The 19,878-nt window shown below is 31.0% G+C and overlaps 1 protein-coding gene across 1 annotated transcript; it reads left to right on the top strand.

Moving 5' to 3' along the window:
* Positions 1 to 5,968: 5,968 nt before the first annotated feature.
* LOC140177220 (uncharacterized) lies at positions 5,969 to 16,573 on the top strand. The gene is made up of 4 exons (XM_072210336.1): positions 5,969 to 6,166; positions 14,233 to 14,427; positions 14,518 to 14,572; positions 16,245 to 16,573. Exons 1-4 carry the CDS (start codon positions 5,969 to 5,971, stop codon positions 16,268 to 16,270), a joined length of 474 nt encoding a protein of 157 aa, XP_072066437.1. The 3' UTR covers positions 16,271 to 16,573.
* Positions 16,574 to 19,878: the final 3,305 nt, after the last annotated feature.

Genomic DNA, 19,878 nt, shown 5'->3' with positions numbered 1-19,878 from the left:
ATTCATTAAAGATTCTATTTTCAAAAATTATTTTATTAAAAATAATTAAATCAAGTTTTAATAATTAAAATAGAAATTTTACTTAATTTTATAATTATTGAATAATTTCTATATTTAAACTATAAAGTTTAGTAATTATAAAAGAATAAGAATTTTATATGACTTAATTTAAATAATTGAGATTTTAGAATTTAATATTTTAACTTTTATAAGCAAAGAAAATTAATTATATTATCTCTAATTTTAAATTAAAATACTTGATTAAAAGTTAATTAGCAAATTAATAACTAAATAACACTATTAAAGTAATTTTAAGGGATTAGATTAGATTTCAAATTTATACATTATACTCTACTTTTTATTAAAAATTACCCTAATCTATTAACCCTAAATCCCCAAATTAGAACCCTAAGTTCACTACCCTCATCCTCACCCATACACCTCACCGCCACTCACCCTTTACCCCACCCCATTCCCTTTTCAAAAAAAAAAAACACAACACTCAGCAGCGCTAACAAACCAAAGAAAGAAAAAAAAGAAAAGAGAAATAGAAAGGAATGAAGAAACAAAAGGGGGAAACACGAAAGGAGGGAAGAGAGGGAGAAACCGAGATAGAGAAGAGAAAGGGGGAAGGGGGATGCGCTGTCGCTGGTGAACCTCACCAACGCCGTGTGTTCTAATACAAAATCACAATCCTCATTTTTCATCAGAGTTTCCAATCTCTCTTTCATACTACGCTCCTCACTTGATTCTCTACGAGTGACCATGGTTGTATCTAGAATATTCAAACACTGGGAGGCTAATCGATTTACTACCTCAGTCAAGGTAGCCATGAGTTCTAGTACCTTCTTATTCATCTCTTCTTGCCCTTGAAGAAGTACACCAAGGGTTTCATTCGTCAAAAATTAGGGTGGATATGAGGGTTCATTATTTGGGAGGAAGGGTTCATGATAAGAAGGTGGTTTATTTTGATAAAGATATGGAGATGGTGTATATTGAGGTGGTGGTTCTTGGGAGTAATTGTGTTGGAATGGTGGTGGTTCTATGTATGGTTCGTATGGTTCATATGGTGGATAAGGGTTAGGGTCATATAGAGGTGAATGGTGGAAAGGGGCTTGTGAGTATGGTGGTTCAAAATTATGTTGAGAAGGTGGTCCATAGGCATGTGGTGGTGGTTGGTGGCACGTACAACAAGGACTACCACATCCATTCGATTGATATGCATTAGGATTGGAGTTAGACCTATATGAGACCGGAGGAGGTTGTTGCCAAGAAGGTTGTCCATAAGCTTGTGGCTCCTCCCAACCTTGATTGTTCCATCCTTGATGCATATCCTCATTGTAGCTTTCATTTCCTACAACATAATTTGAGCCAAACTCATAGCCAAATGGGTATGAATTCATGGTAACAAAAGAAAATAAAAACAAAAACTAATAAAAATAAGCAACAAAGTCCTAAAACTAACAAAAACTAACAAACAAGCAAAAAGAAAATATTTACAATAACCAATAATAAGGCACACGTTTGCAATTCTCCGGCAACGGCGCCATTTTGATGAATGGATTTTTGTGTGGTAAAGAATTTCACAATAAATTCTCGTTGCAAGTATAGTTTCTAAACCAACAATAATTCTTTCATACAAAAATTTGTTGTCACAAGTAACAAACCACTAAAAATAATAACCAAAGTATTCAAACCTCGGATCGTCTCTCAAAGAAATTGCAGGGAACTGTTCTTGTTATTGGCTATGAAGTATCTTTGGGGTTTTAAAATAGGAAACAAGAAAAGTAAATTGCAAGAATTAAACTAACAACTAGAAAAGCTCTTGGCAAGGAATGAGAACTAGAAGTCCTATCCTCATTATCATCCTCAATTGTGACAAAGAATTATCCATTGCTCCCACTTAGTTAACCTCTAACTATGAAGGAAAGTCAAGTGGATGAATCAATTTGATTCCTCAAGTCCTAGTCAAATCCTAAGGAAAGACTAGCTTTAGTGGAATTCAAATCAATTAGCAACTTCTAATTATCAATCAACAAAGGAGTTTGATAACTCAAGAGTCACCAATTACTCAACCAAAGCCAAGAGGAGATAAGTCTAATCTAGAATCCAACCAAACATTTTCTCAAACACTTGGAAAGCACAAAATAAAAATATAGAAAATTAATAAGAGAATATTAAATCTAAACAACCAATTGCAAACATAAATGACTAACAATTAAAGAGAGTAACAATAAACATAGAGAACGTAAATATCATTAAAAGAAACCAAACGTAACAAGAGATCATAAACATAAAAGTGGTGGAAAAGGGAAATTAACAAGAGAAGAAGATAAACTAAAGTAATGGAATAAATAAAAGTAGAAAAAAACTAAATTAAATGAACATTGAACCTGAATTTGAGAAGAAATAAATCTAAAACTAGGATAAACCCTAAAACCTAGAGATAGAGAGAGGAGAGAGCCTTTCTCTCTAAAAACTACATCTAAAATCTAAAATTATGTGAATGAGAAGTGTAAGCTTGATTCTCCACTCTGCAGCCTCTAATCTCTGTTTTTGGGCTAAAAACTGGGACAAAAACAGCACGTGGCTCTGTCACGCATACGCATCGCTTGTCTGCCGCACTATCCACGCGTACGCATTGCCTAACAGCAAGGCAAATATGGTAAATTGCAAATGATTTCGAAACCCCGGATGTTAGCTTTTCAATGCAACTAAAACCGCCTCATTTGGACCTGTGTAGCTCAAGTTATGTCTGATTTAGTACAAAGAGGTCAGGCTTGACAGCTTTGCAATTCCTTCAATTTCTTGTATTCCTTCCACTTTTGCATGCTTCCTTTCCATTCTCTAAGCCATTCTTGCCCTATAAACCCTGAAAACACTTAACACACATATCAAGGCATCAAATGGTAATAAGAGAGGATTAAAATTAGCAAATTTAGGGTCAAAGAAGCATGTTTTCAATCATAGCACAAAATTAGGAAGAAAAATGTAAAACATACGATTTCTATGAATAAGTGTGAGAATAGTGGATAAAATCCACTAATTTAAGCACAAGATAATTCGTAAAATAGTGGTTTATCACCGCGACTGACAAGGAAGAGAGAGAGAGATTGACGGAAGGCTCAATACATCACAGAGAGGGAGGCTTCGCCCTCTATGCCCAACCGCCGTTGCTCTACGATCGTCACCGGCGTTCATGCCGCTGCCATTCCTCGTGCTGCCAAGCCACCGTCACAAAGAGAGAAGGGTGCCGCAGAGGAAGCGCGCGAGCCAGAGAGAGAAAACTCGAGCCAAGGAGCGCGATAGGAAGTCGCCGACACACTGCCATCCTTTGTCGCCGCCGCCGCGTCGCCATAGCCACCATGAAGCTCATCGTCATCGTCAAACCTAGCAACGGAGAAACCAGGGGAAGATGAGAGGGAAGGTCGCATGGTGGGTGGTCACTGCTAAGCGGCCGCTGTTGTTGCTGTTTTTTGCTGCGGTTCTATTGCCGGGGTCCACTTTTATTGTTGCTAAGGTCTTCCGTTATCATCGGAGACGCTACAGATACTACTGCCGCTTTATTTCCATGTTTTTCCTTTATTACAGTAAGCACCTCTATTCTGAAATCCTCATAGCTAGTGTATATGTGTTATATTATGAGTTTGGTGAAAATCCTAATATTTTAGTAACGTAGGGTCGAGTCCTGGTTATTACAAGTCGCGATTGAAGCTGTCGCTGCTGCGGGCGGGAAGGAGAAAGAGTCTTGTCACGTTGTTGAGTCACGATCGAGGTAGGGGTTTTCTTAAAACTTAATTTTATCTTACAGGGTTGTTATAAATAGATATCAATGGAAAAAATATATTTCTGGGATTACGTTTGCCCTATGGATGTGGCTGTTGCTGTATTGAATTATTAATTACTTCAGTGATGTATGGTTATTGATAAAAGAGTGATTCATAAAGTTATTTGATTTGATGTTATTAAATGTGGATTTTTTTTCTGGTCTTGGAGTTAGTTTGCTATTGTAACTGAGTTGGTTTTTGAAATGACTTGAGGTATGAAAATGAATGGATTTTTGGAAGCGGTTTGGTTTTAAATTAGTTTGATTTTATAAATTACTCAATATTAGAGCTGATTTGATTTTGAAGAAAAGATTTATTATTGGAAGTGATTCAATTTGAAAATAATTTGATATTGAAACTGGATTGAAAAATGATTAAGACTTGGAAATGATTGAGAAAGGTTTAAAAAATGTTTTGGATGGGACCCGAAAAGGGTGGCAGAGTCCAAGTTTTAGAGGAGATGCTGCCCAAATTTTATAAAAATTGGAAGTTTCATCTGAAGTAATTATTTAAAAAGATTTGGTTTTAGACATTATATGTTTTAAGATTGATTTATTTAAAAAGAAAGACGTATGTTTTGGATTGGGATCGTTGATTAATGGAATGGAAAGAAGGATGTTGAGGATTGACTTTGAAATGTGATTTTTGAATGAAGTTGGAAATGAGATATGGATTGATGAATGATGATGAAATTGAGAATGGCTTAGATATTGATAAATGATGAATGAATTATTCATATGGCTTATAAATTTGAATTATCTGAGACACGAGTTTCCTGGGTAAAGTACCGTGGCTTACCACCATGTGTACCAGGTTAAAACTTGATACTCTGTTGACCCTACGACGTAAGGGTGACCAAGCACTATAAATTCCGGGAATGTTATCCCCATTGAGCAATATTGATTATTTGTGAAAAAGTTATGCATAGACTCTTGGGGATGCACGTCGAGGGACAATCTAAGGTTTTCGGACTTGTCGGGTTGGCTGGATAACCGACAGATGAGCTCATTAGCCATAGGATAGGCATGCATCATATGCATTTGTATGCTTTGCTTGGGTTTGAACTTGTTTTGGTTTGCCTAATTGTTAAACTGTTCTTAACTGCTACCTGAACTATTTGCTGTAACTGTTACCTAAACATATGCTTTCTTTGTCTATTTTGCCTGTGTTTGTCCTGGTATGCTACTTTTGAGAATGAGCTTTGGTGCTGAATTGATGATAGTGTTGATTGGTTTTGTGGTTGGTCTCTGATTAAGATTTTCTTATAATAAAGAAAGGGTTTGGATTTCTAAAAGATTGAATATTGTTTCTTTGAAAATTTTTTGAACGATTAGCTTTTGGTTTTTAAAAAGATTCATAAGGCAATGATAATCACTGAGCTTGAAAATTGTTTTCTTATTAAATATCTTATGACAATTCTGGAACTCCGTGGTGAGACCGTGTGGTTAGGTTCTCACCCCCTACAACTTTATCTTTTCAGGAGACGGGTGAAAAAGCTCATGAAGGGTTGTAATGCGTTTCGATTAGTCATTAATGCTGTTTAGTTTTTATTTATTTACCCTTCTCCATCAATATTATCTTATGTAAGAGGGATAGAAATTGTATAATTTGTATGTATATAATATGTATAAGTTACTTGAGTAAGAAGTATTGTACATGTATATGCTTGTTTTGTTTTATTTAAAAACTATTCTTTTTCCGCTTTTCAAGAACATTGATACGATTTTGAGTCAAAGGCTCAATATTTTACAACTAAGTATATGGAGTCGTCGTAATACTTCTTTCTATCAGAATAACGCAGCCAGAAGCGTGTCATTCTGATAGTGAGGGTGTTACAATAAGAGTACCGACATATCTCCTTGGTTGGTCCTTTTTGTAATTTAAATATGAAATATAAAATCTTTAATTTTCATTGTGTAAAAACTAGATAATTTATGTTTTTATGATTAACACATCAAGCCATTGACAACTAATCGACGTCATTTTCAAAGATTATAAAAACCACAAAAAAATCGAAACCCTAACGCATCCCCCATTTCCTCAATACCGCCTCCTTTCGTGAATGTCATTAGGAATCTATATCATCAACCCAAAACTTCCCTTCTTCAAAGTTCAAAAACCAAAACCCTATTTCTTCAACAATGTCGCGGCTGCCGTGTGGCTTCCTCCTTCCACATTTTCGAAGACCGGACTCTCTCTTCTTGCGGATGTCGTCCATCATCCTGTGGTGTCTTTGTCCGAGGCTTAAAGCTGCTCGTCATCGTCTCGTCTTCGTCTCACTGATCGCCGTCATCTCACTGCTCACTATCATTTCTTCGTCGTCCTGCTCTCCGCAAGAGGTTAGTGGCACTGGTTTTAGGGTTTTGTGTTGTTTGATGGTTTCTTTTCATGAACTGTTCATTGAATTGAGTATGTTCTAAATGTGAACCCATTCGAAAGATTGATGTTAGATTGCTGTTGTTGGTGAAATTATATCTGAAAATGGAAATGGAATACTTTGCTGTTGTTGTCTTTTAATTTCTGTTGTTGATTTTGAAATATTTCTGAAAAATTTTTTGACCATTTGTTGGTATGCTGTTGCTGTGTTTTGATTTCAGAATTACGGTGATTATATGTTGATGTTTTGAGTAATGCTTATTCAAGCATTATTTTTAGCTAATTTGGTTGCACTAGTTTATAGTAAAGTCATATATGTTTGATCCAAATGCACAAAATTCATTCACTTGGTAACGTTTTATGCCAAATTTAATATAATGGACTGTGGGTTTTGGTCAATTTACCTAATTGAAGTCTTATAGGATAAAGAAAAAAATTACTATATTGGTTTTTAACAGCTTTTGATAATTAGGTGTTGGGAACAATTTAATGTAATGTTATTTTAGGTTTTATTAATTTTTTAGATTAATTGTTTTAGATACAAAATTAAGATATTTACTACACTAATAATTGCTTCTCTTTGTGTTTGGAGCAGATCTATTTATTAATTTGACCGAAAAAGACTAAGAGGAAACCCAGCAGATTTTGCGAAAAGTAAGGAGGCGCAAAAAAAGGTCTCTGAATACTATAGTCAACAACTTCAAGTAAATGTCAATTCTGTCTACTCTTACTTTTTGAGTTCTATAGTAAGTCTGCCAAGATTTGAATAGATAAAAATCATCTGTTATATTTACATTTGTTGTTTGTAGTGCTGCTATAATATTTTAGAATGTGAATGCCGTTTTTGTAGGCAAGAATCTTGCTTTAGCCAAAGAACAAAAAACTTATAAAAAGGCTATAGCCATTGGCTAAGGCTTCATTCGTTCAATTCTCAAGTCTGCGGAGCTGGATTATTTGGGTAGTACACCACCTCGTCAAGCGCAAGGCCATCTTCATCTGGCAATTATGATCCGCAACAAAAATAATGATTTTCAATCAATTTTATTAGATACTATTGAATTTAAGTTGGTTTAGTGCTTTATGTTTATTTTCCTCAAATTATTGAATTTTACTTTATATTGAATGATGCACTTATGACAATCTTATTATATATGTTATGTTTGTATATATATAATTTGGTTTGTTGTGTTATTTAGTTGTTTTATTTGGTTGAAAATTCTTTAAATTAATCGGTAACTAATAAATTAAAGTTGAATAAATAGACTATTTTAAAAGAGGCAAAATAATAAAAAAAAAGCTAAAATTTTAATAAGAATCCTGTATTTGGCGGTGGTTTCTAACCGCCGCAAAACAGTTATATTGTTTGCTTTCCTGGTATTTAGCGGCGGTTGTTAACCGCCGCAAAATTTATATATCTTTTTCGAACCCCCTACGACAGCAAGTAAAAAACTGCTGCAAAAACATTTCTTATTCCGCGGCGGTTTTTCCAGCGGTTAGCTTAAACCACCGCTAACCATTTACCCGCGACTTACCTTTTTGCGGGTATTTAACCGCCGCAATATGGCTCCAGAACTGCCGCAATCTGCCAATAATGTTGTAGTATTTTTTATAGTAGGTCAATAGTGTGTTGAAAAATTGTCTTATTAAATACAAAATATTAAAATAAACAATCAAGTCGTTTATCTTTTTTCGCCTTTTATATATATATTAAAATCGATGATTTTGTGGTAGATAATTCGTTTAATAATATTAATGGTTTTGTTCGTTTGGATGATATAAATCCTACCTTAAAGAGCGATGAGTGATCTAAATTTATTATTTAAAATAAATGATGGATATATAATTATTTTTGTATTTTTTTTATAATCGACACTAGATTAGTCAATTTTTAGTCGTCAATTATTTAGTAAAAAAAAACTACGCACATTTTCTCTCTCATTTCACTTTTTTTTTATTACAAAACTTTTATAATTGTCATTTCTATGAATATTATAACATAATATTAGAACTTCGATAAAAAAAATTTAGAATTCGATCCTTAATAAGTCATAATTAACCTTTGTATACGATCATTTTTAAGTGGATCATTTACATTCACTTCTAAAAAATTTATTTTTAGTGATCATAAAATTAAAATAATCACTAATATATTTACCGGCAATTAGATATTAGTTGTCTTATGTTTTACCGCTAAAAAATTTTAGTAATAATTATATAATTATCGATAAAAATCTTTTTAATAATGACAAAAAATATATAATTATTATTATAATGTATAATAATAACAACAAATATATAATTAACGCAAAAATATAAAATAAATAAGACATATAATAAATATTGTGTTATTGTCATTAAATATTTGCCATTAAAATTGATTTTTATTACGGTGATTATGATATACAGAATTAGTTTCTTATGGTAATTTTCTTCATCTACAAGATTCTAATATAACTGTACTTTTTTACTTAACAAAGAAATTAAACGATTATATACCCGACAAACCAACTTCAAAGATATATTACAATATACCTCATGCCTAACGAAAATGGTCATCCTTTTTCCAGCCGAAACAAAGATGGTGTGATATCGAATCAATTAGTTCCAATTCTTCTAAACTGATGGTGATGAATCTCAAATTAAAAAAATGTTGGGTAAAGACATATGTATATCATAATTTTTCAGGTGGGATTATATAAATTATATGCAGCCCCGGCCTAAATAATTAGGGCTGGAAGTGAGCCGAGTTGAGTCGAGTTAAATCAAGTTTAAGTTCGACTCATAAAAATTGAGCTTGACTCATGGCTCAACTCATTAACAATCGAGCCTATTTCTTTAGCTCAAACTCGACTCACCGAAAGCTCACGAGCTGGCTCGAGTTCACGAGCTAGCTCAAATAATAGAAACATAAATACATAATCTATAATTCTATATCAATAAATTATAACTTATATATTTTAAAAAAAATATTTAAAAAGATCAATTTTATATATTGTTATCTACAGTGACGGATCCAGAAAATTTTGGTAGTGGGGGCAAAATTTATATAACATTATAATTATTTTTATAATAAAAATAATATATGTATATAAAAAATTAAATATTAAATTATTTATTAATTATTATATATCTGTGTATAAATATGTATTGTTTAACTTATTTTTAATGTGTATTTTATATTTTAATATATATTTTATACAAATAATTATTTTTTATGTACATATAACATAATTATTGTTATGATTATATTTTATTATTGTAAAATATGATTAGCCTTCAAAATATCTAATATATAAATTACAATACTAAAATAGTAATTTAAATAATAATATATAATTTAAATTTCTATTATTTTAGGTTTTATATTTTAAAAAATTAAATAATTTTTCTGTTAACTACCATCAAAATTTCTCTCTTTTTATATATATTACTAAATAATTATTTAAAATTCACTTCCTAACACAATTAGAAGTCGACTCTTATTTATATTTATAGTTAAAAAAGTTCTTTCAATTAATACAGTTGTTATGAAAAATTAAAGCTAATTTGAAAATAAGATAAATAATATTCTTTTAAGTTGATTTTTAAAAAAGAACACTAATTTCGTTTAAATTTGAGAATTGATCATTCTAAGTTTTAACGAATTTCTAATATAAAATTTTTAAATTGACGATTAAGTACCAAAAGTTGAGTAAAAATTTATTGTGGGGTCAAATTTAATAATCTAATGGGGGTAAATAAATATTATTATCATATACTACTCAAAAAAATTTCAAATTGTAGTGGGGGCGCTTGCCCCCACAACAATGTATGTAGAACCGTCCTGGTTATCTATCAATAAATTATAAATTTTTTATTTATGTCCTACATCAAAATTATATGTAAAAAATAAATATGAAATTTTAAATAATTAAGATCATTAATATATATAATTATATAGTACTATTTCATATATATATATATATATATATATATATATATATATATATATATATATATATATATATATAATCGGGTCAGCTCACAAGCTAATGAGCTGGGCTTATCCAAACTCAAATTCGCCTCATTTAATTTATGAACTCAATTCTAAACTCAAGTTTGGCTCACTAGCTCACGAGCTCAGTTTATCGAATTATTAACGAGTCGAGCTCAAACTAACTCATAAGTTGGCTTGACTCACTTCTAGCCCTATAAATAACTAATAACTAATAGTTGCTAATCTAAATTTATTATATATTATTAAGAATAAATAATTATTTTTTATCATGAAAATTTTAAACACCGATAAAATTGATCATATGACTAATTTAAATAAGACTTATAATCATAAAAAATTAACTCCGTCTGATCAATTTAACCAATCATTGAATTTAAATTTAAAGTTAATTCCATTACAAATTTTATAAAATTTTTAAAATATTCTTTTCTTTTATCTTCTTCATTCCCATCTTTTACCCTAACTAAATTAACTAATTCCTCCCTTCACCTCTCTCATTCTTCTCCTCCCACCACTCTCATATCGTCGCCGCCAATTCTTCCATATCTACTCCTCGACAGCATCATTATCATCACGTCGTGATTATTGGACTACTGCTACTTTTACTTCTGATCTCAAAAATAGCACCGTAAATAATGCACCAAAAGTGAAGAGGCGGAAGCATACTCCAGAGAGAGTTGTACTCATTGATAGGTTGTTGGTCAAGAGGGACAAAGCATTGTGTTTTGGGAACGGCACTGGCATTGATTTGGAAATCATTTTTTTCATAACTTGACATCTATATCACTAAATTGTTATAGGTACTGTAATTCTTTACCACCTCTCATTGATAGTAATATAAATTTTTTATTTCTCTCATTTTTTTACCTATTTTATCTCTCTTATATATTATTATCAATATCTAATTACAAATTTAACAATCGCAACATGACATTTTTTAATTATAATTAAAATTAAATTAAAATCAAATTTATCTATCTATTATATTACTAATTTTACAATTAAAATGTACCACATGTCATTCATTTATTATAATTAAAATTAAATCTTTTTTTTTCAAAATTAAAGAATTCTCTCTTTCTCTCTCTCATTTCTTCATCCACTCTATCTCTCTTATATATCATTATCAATGACTAATTACAAATTTAACAATATAAGTGTGCAACATGACATTTTCTAATTGTAATTAAAATTAAATTAAAATTAAATCTATCTATCTATTATATTACTAATTTTACAATTAAAATATACCACATGTCATTCATTCATTATAATTGAAATTAAATATTTTTTTCAAAATTAAAGAATTCTCTCTTCCCATCTCTCTCTCTCTCTCATTTCTTCACCTACTCTCTCTCTCTTATATATCATTATCAATGACTAATTACAAATTTAACAATCAAAGTGTGCAACATGACATTTTCTAATTGTAATTAAAATTAAAATATACTATATTATATTACTAATTTAAAAACCAAAATATGTCATATCATACTCTCTCATTAAAATTCAAATGAAATATTTTTCTGTAAATGAATAAACTCTTCCTCCATCCTCTTATCTACCTATCTCTCTTTCTCTATTTTTTCTCTACCATTCCCACTTTATATATTACTTCTAATATGTATCATGAGATATTCTTTCATTATAATTAAAATAAAATATTTTCTCCAAAATAAACAAATTTTTTCTTTCATTCTTCTTCTGCATCTTTCCCTCACTTTTCTCTCTCATGCTCTATCTCTCTCTACTTTTTCTATTTTACAAAAAATAAAATTAATAAAATAATATAATTTAAATAAATTTATAAAATTATAAAAATACATCCTTTAAAAAATATCTCATAATATTATTCACATAAAAATATATTATTATTATTATTATTATTATTATTATTATTATTATTATTATTATACATACTTTTTTAATTTTTTTATTTAGTTTCAAATTGTTACCCCTTATCTTTCTAATAATCTATATTTCACATCTCTTTAATTTATTATATATAATTTGGAAAGAATACTAATATTATGATTAATAATTAGAATCAAGATTCAATTGTTTCAAAAGAAATTAATTTTGAGTTAATTTTATAACTATTAATATACATTATTTTATACTAATATCTAATTATATTTTTTATAGAGAGAGAAAAAATATATTTTTAAATAACAAACATGAAAATTAATTGTTTTTATTTGTGCAAAAACTTAATACCTAATCAAATATAAAAGTATACACATTAAATTCTTTCAAGTTTTAGATAATGAATGTTAAAATTAATTATTAGTAAAAAATTAAACTATTTCACATGAAATTAAAATAATAACTAAAAAGCTTATTTATTTGATTTTTTTTATTTACAGAGATTCTAGTCTTCTTAGACAATAGAAACGTTTGTCTCCTACGACCTTTTCGTAAAGTAGTTTGATTCTATTGATTTTTTCTGAGATAATCTATAATGTCAAGATAAAATCAACGTAATTTTAAAAAATTTATATATCCATAATGTTATTACAGATAAAAATACTAGTATTATATCCAATGTAGTTCACATAAAAAAAATAAAAATAAAAAATATGCATTCAGATGAATGTTATCTAATAATGGTCCTTCTTATACAGTACTCAAAGATAATAAGTTAATTATTAGCAAATGCATGTTGATGATGAGATTAAAAATTTTATTGATATATGTTCTAATGATAAATTTTAAAAATATTATAAATAAAAAATATTTTATTATGTTTTTTAAAATATATTTTTTATATTTTTAATGTATATATTGAATATATAAAAAAATTTATAATTTTTATTATCACATTCTTAACATATATATATATACTCTTAAAATATATTTTAGCTAATATTAATAATCTGATGAAATTGTTAAAAAAATTATATGATTGCAAAGGTAACCTACCTACCGTAGCTGAGGATCATTGAATACATGAAAAGAGCTATATTCTTCTACAAATAGAAATTTCATGTTTCACCACATTCAGAAGCTCTATCTTTAATTGACAAATTATTTTGGTTTCAATCAAAGCTGTACAATAAAGGAGGCCAGTTCATGGCGGTGCTGAACACTTCTTTTTGAAAAGCTTAGCTTGCATGTCAATGTAAGTAATAATACTTAGTAGTATTCGTCACCTAATACAGCTGTTTGTTATACCAAAGGATTAAAGGAGCCTTCATTGAACTCCAAAATTCTTCTTAATTATTGGTAACAAAAATGTTATAATTATTATTATTCACAATTCACAAATAAATCTCAATAATAATGCCATATTACCATATTAAAGCAGAAGCAGGTATGGTCGGTTCCATTTTGGTAAATTTTTTAAATGTGCTTGTAATTTTGAAAAATGTAAGTACTTTATTTAGTATTTGATAAATAAAAAAATCATACGAGTATTTTTATTTGAACATATTTAAAAAAGTATTTAAAAGTTAATTTATATTTATTAAAATTAAAAAAATATTTATTTTTTACTAAAATTATTTTAAAAATAATTTTATCAAATATAATTGTAAACTGTTACAATTTTTTTAAAAAATTCAAAAACAATTTTAATAAATTATTTTTAAAAAGTTTACCTAATTAAACTAGAAAAAAATAGATTATATATTTATATATAATAAATCTTTATTTATTGCTCCAGTTAAGAAACAGATCCTAACCAGTAACCATCTTTAAGGGTAGGACTGCACGTAGATCGGATAATATCCGCATCTCTGTGGTAATTATCCTTATCCGATTTGCAAAGTCATCAGATTGGATCGGATCCAATTCACACTATTGTAAGACTCGGTTAATTAACGGCTAATTAACCTATAAATGAGAATTTATTCTAGAAAGCCAAAAATGTGATTTTTATGGCTTAATATGATAGAGGAGATTGAGATGAAAATTTTGGTACCAATTTTGTGGAATTCGGACCAAGATTGGACCAAACGGGCCAAACCGGACCAACCGAACCCAAAGTGGGCCTTTGGCCCAACTAAACTAAACCAAAACCCTAGTTTTCAGCACTCTCTCTCCTCATTTGAGACACTAAACACGCTGAAATGGAGGCCATGGAGGGAAGAACACTCTCTCAACTTCTATCTCTCACTTGATCTTCAAACAACCATAACTTTTGATCTAGAGCTCCGATTGCTGCACCGTTTGCGGCCACGCGTTCACCGCGGAGAGCTCTACAAAACCCATACAATCAATCTTGAGGTAAGTCACGTTTTGGTCTTCGAATTTCCAACCTTGTTTTCGAGTTTCATGAGCAAAAATGTTGAGATTTTGGGCTCTTTGATGTTATAGGACCCAACTCTCTTGAAGGAGAAGATTAATCTTGCCTCTTTGGACCTTGGGTATGGTAAGATTCTCAACCCTAGTGTAATTTATTGTTATATGATGTTTGGGTATTGAGATATTGTGTATGGGTATGATGATTGTGACTTAGGTTGTGTGTATGTGAATTTTGGGGCTTGATTGAGACCTTGAAAAGTTTGAAAAGAGATTTTTGGTAGTAAAAATATGTGCTTGGAGGTGTTGAGACCTTGAGAGCTTGAGAAAAAGTGGTTTGGAAGTGCTCCGGTTGAGCTTGAGAAATCGACTAAGGTACGGTCTCGGTTTCTCGTATCTAATATATAATGTGGTAGGAAATACTTAGGCTAGAGGCCCTAAGATAGGCATTGAATTGATGATGTTGTTGAATGGTTGAGATATATGATGTGGTCATATATGTGATGATGATTTTCCCGAGAGTTGTGCCAGAGTTGTGCCAACTTTGTGCCTGGGGCGCAAATGCACCCACGCGTACGCGTGGTTGACGCGTGTGCGTCGTTGGCTATTTTTGAATTCGCGCGTCCGCGTGAAGGGCGCTTACGCGCCAATGAGTTTTGTGGCCATCCACGCATACGCGTGGAATACGCAAGCGCGTGGATCTATTTTCATTCCAAAGTTGATTTTTGAGTTTTAAAAGCCAAATTTCATACTTCGAAGCCTCCGATCTCACCACTTATGTCTTAAATCATTATGATATGCCTAGCTATGAGAAAAGGAGCTAGTGAATGTGGTAACTTGTGAGTGAAGCAAGGAAAAAAAAAGAATGATCAATGAGGATTAAAGATAATTATGTGAGATGTGGAGGATGGCGGTGGAAGTGCTTGTTATGCCATGGGCCGAAAGGCCGTAATCGTTGATGAAATGGCTGGTTATGGATTTAACCGTGAGCCAGATGGCTGGTTATGGATTTAACCGTGAACCGGGTGGCTGGATTATTGCCGTGTTACGGCGGAGCCATGATTATGGCTAAGAATAAATACATATATGCTGTTGAATGAATTGTGAATGTTGCACTTCCACTGTTGGCGATGAGAGTTTCCCTGGAAGGAAGCAAGTGGCTAGCCACCACGTGCTCTAGGTTGAGACTCAAAGCTCTTTTGACCCTATGTCGTCAGGGTGGCCGGGCGCTGTGAAAGCCCCAGATGAGCTCACCCCTGTAAATATTCACTAGTGAGGGTGATGGATATGGATCATGATTATGATCAAGTTTATATTGAGTATAACTCGAGTTGGGGAGACACGACAGAGGGACAGTCCAATGGTTAGCTACTAGGACTTGTCGGGTTGGCTCTATAACCAACAGATGATATCATCAGCCATTAGGGACAGGCATTCATCATATGCATACTATGTGAATTGTTTGAGACTGCTTATTTGACTGCATATTACTTGTTAATCGTCTAAATGCCTTATCTGTTCCTATTTATATATCTCTTGTTTGAAATAACTGTGTTTGCTATATTATACTCCTGCTGGTGGTTGGGAGGTCTGAAGAAATTGGAAAGGGAAGTATTAGTTAGACTGAAGAATCTTTAGTCAGATGCCCTTTATGGTTTAGCTTGCTTATAAGCTTTGAATTATCTGGAGGAAGTTCTAGGATTGCCTTCGGCTTTCCTCTATTATTATGTATTATATATGTGGAAGCTGTTACCATGCTGGGAACCTCTGGTTCTCACCCATGCGAATTTTGTGGTTTTCAGATGCAGGACGTGAGGTTTCTCGTTGAGGCATGCTGGAGACTTCTGGATTAGCGAAGATCCTTTGTTCTCGGGACTCTGTTTTGATTCATATGTTTTGTTTAGATACTTTTATCTCCATTGAATAATACAAACTGTGATGACTCCTCTTATAGGAGATTTTGGAGAATAGGTTTTCTGTATTTGTGTCCCTTTGAGTTTCATTGGGGTATCTTATTCTATTTATATGTATATGTTGTTATGCTCGGACCGGTTATCTTCGCAACCAGATTTTGAGTCTTGATATTCCTGTTTTTGACACTCCTTTGTATATATATAATCTTGTGTTGGCTTATCCTTCGTTCGTTACGTTATCCATTGGAGTGTTGTGCTTTCGAGTTGCGATTTTTGTTTATCCCTTTTCCTACAAAGGCTCCTAGTTATAATGAATCATTCATACTACTATACGTACTAAATTTTATTTTAGATGTCGTAATATCTTGCCATCTCTGAATTATGACTTAAGCATAAGACTCTGTATTGTAGGGTGTTACAACTATGGTAGGATCGGATTGTGGATTTGGCAGTGATATCCGCAAATTCGCATATGCACACGTCTCATATAAATAGTATAGTTTATGATACCTTATTTTTTGTTGTACTTCAACTTAAAATCATTAAACTTAGATCTTGTGTTATTATTATTTGTTTTTTATTATTCAAGAGAACTTTTATTGATAATATTTTAGAAATAAATAAGTTTAAAACAAGTAAAAAAATAAATTTTTTGAACTTCTTTTCAGCCAAACAAAATGATAAAAGTTTTTTTTTAATTATACGGATATACATGATATCTGATCCGCAAATATATGGATTGGATCGGATCGAATCAAATCGGATCCAACCTGAAAAATATGGATATCATATCAGATCCGATCCAATGAATACAATGCAGATCAGATAAAATTATAGGTTATATCTGATCCGTGTGCAGTCCTAATTAAAAAGGAATAATTTTAGTGCATGGACTAATTGGGCTTAAGGTGTATCAGACTTTAATCTGGACTGAAGTCTCCATGGATATTGTTACCTAAACTCCTAAAGAAACAAATCTCCCTTTATTTGTACACCGAAAGAAAATCTCCCTGTATTTTATATCCATTTATTTATTATAACCTTTCTAGATTTTAAGTAGGACAGAAAATAGGCAGAGCCAAATTTTGATTGTAACGAATCTGACTCATATTATAAATTGATGATCTAAGTCTAGGTTTGTTATTTTTTATAGAGTCTTTTTAGATTCGCTAAGTCTAACCTGTTTAAAGCCTGACAAGTCTACGAACTTATTTGAAAAATTTATTTCGTGAATTAGAACTAAAAACAATACATTTAAAAATCTAAATTGACATTAAATATGTAAAATCTCATATTTTTGAAAATTAAATAATAAAATATTTATTATTTATTTTATTTATTTAAGATATTAATTTCATAGATTTTTATATTAACTGATAATTTTTTTTATTATTGATTTAAAGATTTAGTGATTTAAGAACAATGAGAATTTTATATGCTCTAATTTAAATAATTAGATTTTGAACTTTATTTTATAATTTTAAAAGAAATTAATTTGATTATCTCTAATTATTGAATTAGAATTTTTATTTGAAAAATAAATTGTAAGTTGATAACTAAATAATATTTTCATAAATATTATTATTTGATTAAATTTAGTTTCAAATTATTACTTTATTACCACTAATTTTATTAAAAATACCTATACTTGTAACACCCTAAATTTTAGCACGTCATGATCATACTAAAAGTAAGGCATTACTAACCCATTTTTTTTATTATCTATTTAATATTGAGCCTTTATGTCGGTATCACGTTTCAGTTTTTAAGAAAATTAATTCCACAAAATTTTGTTTCTATTAATTAAAACCACATATCAAAGATCTTCAAATAATAATAATCACATAAATACTATTAATAATAAGTGTTATACAAATAAATTCAATATAAAGTTCGAATACAATACCTATACTTCTGGATAAACTAGAAACTAAAGCAACAAGGACAAGGGAATTCTATAAAAGTGACAGGAATCATAGGTAAACCTACTAATCGTCCGCGGCTTTATACTGAGTCTTCGAACCTGTGCCACTGAAAGGGTGAAAGATTTTGGGGTGAGAACAAACCACACGTTCTCAATAGGGACAGAGAATGTCGTGAGAGTAAAGAAATAAGTTGCAAAAATCGCTTTTTAACTTTGAATAATTACCTTTAGAACTCTTTAAAACTCACTTTAACGACTTTGGTTAATTCTTAGTAAGTTAAGTCATCTAAGAAAATCTCAGTCAGCAGTAACAACCGAAACCCGCAACAAACATAATAACTATAGCACTGACAAACCCCAATTTGACGGTTTATCTTGTATTGATTTTAGGGGATTTTATAACCTTTTACCCACATTTATTCAATGAAATAGCATGGTTTTGTATATTCTCCTTTAATTGTGCTTAAGAGTGAAAACATGCTTTTTAGGCCTTAAAATAGCTAAATCTAATTCACCTTGATTCCATTAGATGCCTTGATATGTTTGTTAAGTGATTTAAGGTTTAGGAGGCAAAGATTGGATCAAGGGAATGGAGAAAGAAGCATGAAAAGTTGGAGAACTCATGAAGAAATGAAAGAACCGGAAAGCTGTCAAGCCGACCTCTTCGCACTTAAACGACCATAACTTGAGCTACAGAGGTCCAAATGATGCGGTTCCAGTTGGGTTAGAAAGCTAACATCCGGGGCTTCGAAACGATATAAGATTTGTCATAGTTGCTAAACGTATGGTGGCGCGCACGCGCATAGTACGCGCACGTGCCGTTGCTGCCATATGGTCCACTTAAAGCAACACATGGCCAGCGATTTTAGAAGCCTTGTGGGCCCAATCCAACTCATTTCTGATGCTATTTAAGCCAAGGATTGAAGGGGAAATGAGGATACTTTACACACTTTAGAATCTAGTTACCATTAGTTTAGTTTAGTAGTTAGAATTAGTTTCTAGAGAGAGAAGCTCTCACTTCTCTCTAGAATTAGGATTAGGATTAGAATTAGTTCTTAGATCTAGGTTTTAATCTTTGCTTTCTTCCACTTATACATCTCAATTCCTTGTTGTTAGATTCATTCTTCTTCCATTCTTTTATTGTAATTTTCTTTATGTTGTTCTTACACTTTGTTGTAGATCTACTATTGTTCCTTCCATTTTCTTTCAATTCAATAAAAGGTAATTCATAATAATTGTTCTTCTTTGCTTTTCTATTGTTGATCTCTTGCTTTTGTAGTTTAGATCTCTCTTTAATTCTTGCAATTTATGTTGTTTACTTTTATTGCCTTTTATGTGTTTGTTGAAATGCCTCTTCTAGATTTAGTGTAGATTTTGTTTCTCTTGGCCTAGGTAGAGTAATTAGTGACTCTTGAGTTATCTAATTCCCTTGTTGATTGATAATTAGAAGTTGCTAATTGATTTGAATGCCTCTAAAGCTAGTCTTTCCTTTAGGAGTTGATTAGGACTTGAGGAATCAAATTGATTCATCCACTTGACTTTCCTTCATGGTTAGAGGTTGACTAAGTGGGAGCAATGGACAATTTGTCATCACAATTG

The sequence above is a fragment of the Arachis hypogaea genome, chromosome 2 (genome assembly GCF_003086295.3).
Source record: "Arachis hypogaea cultivar Tifrunner chromosome 2, arahy.Tifrunner.gnm2.J5K5, whole genome shotgun sequence".
NCBI lineage: Eukaryota > Viridiplantae > Streptophyta > Magnoliopsida > Fabales > Fabaceae > Arachis > Arachis hypogaea.
Note: the sequence above shows the minus strand (reverse complement) of the source record. Positions and strands in the feature narration are given on the sequence as shown.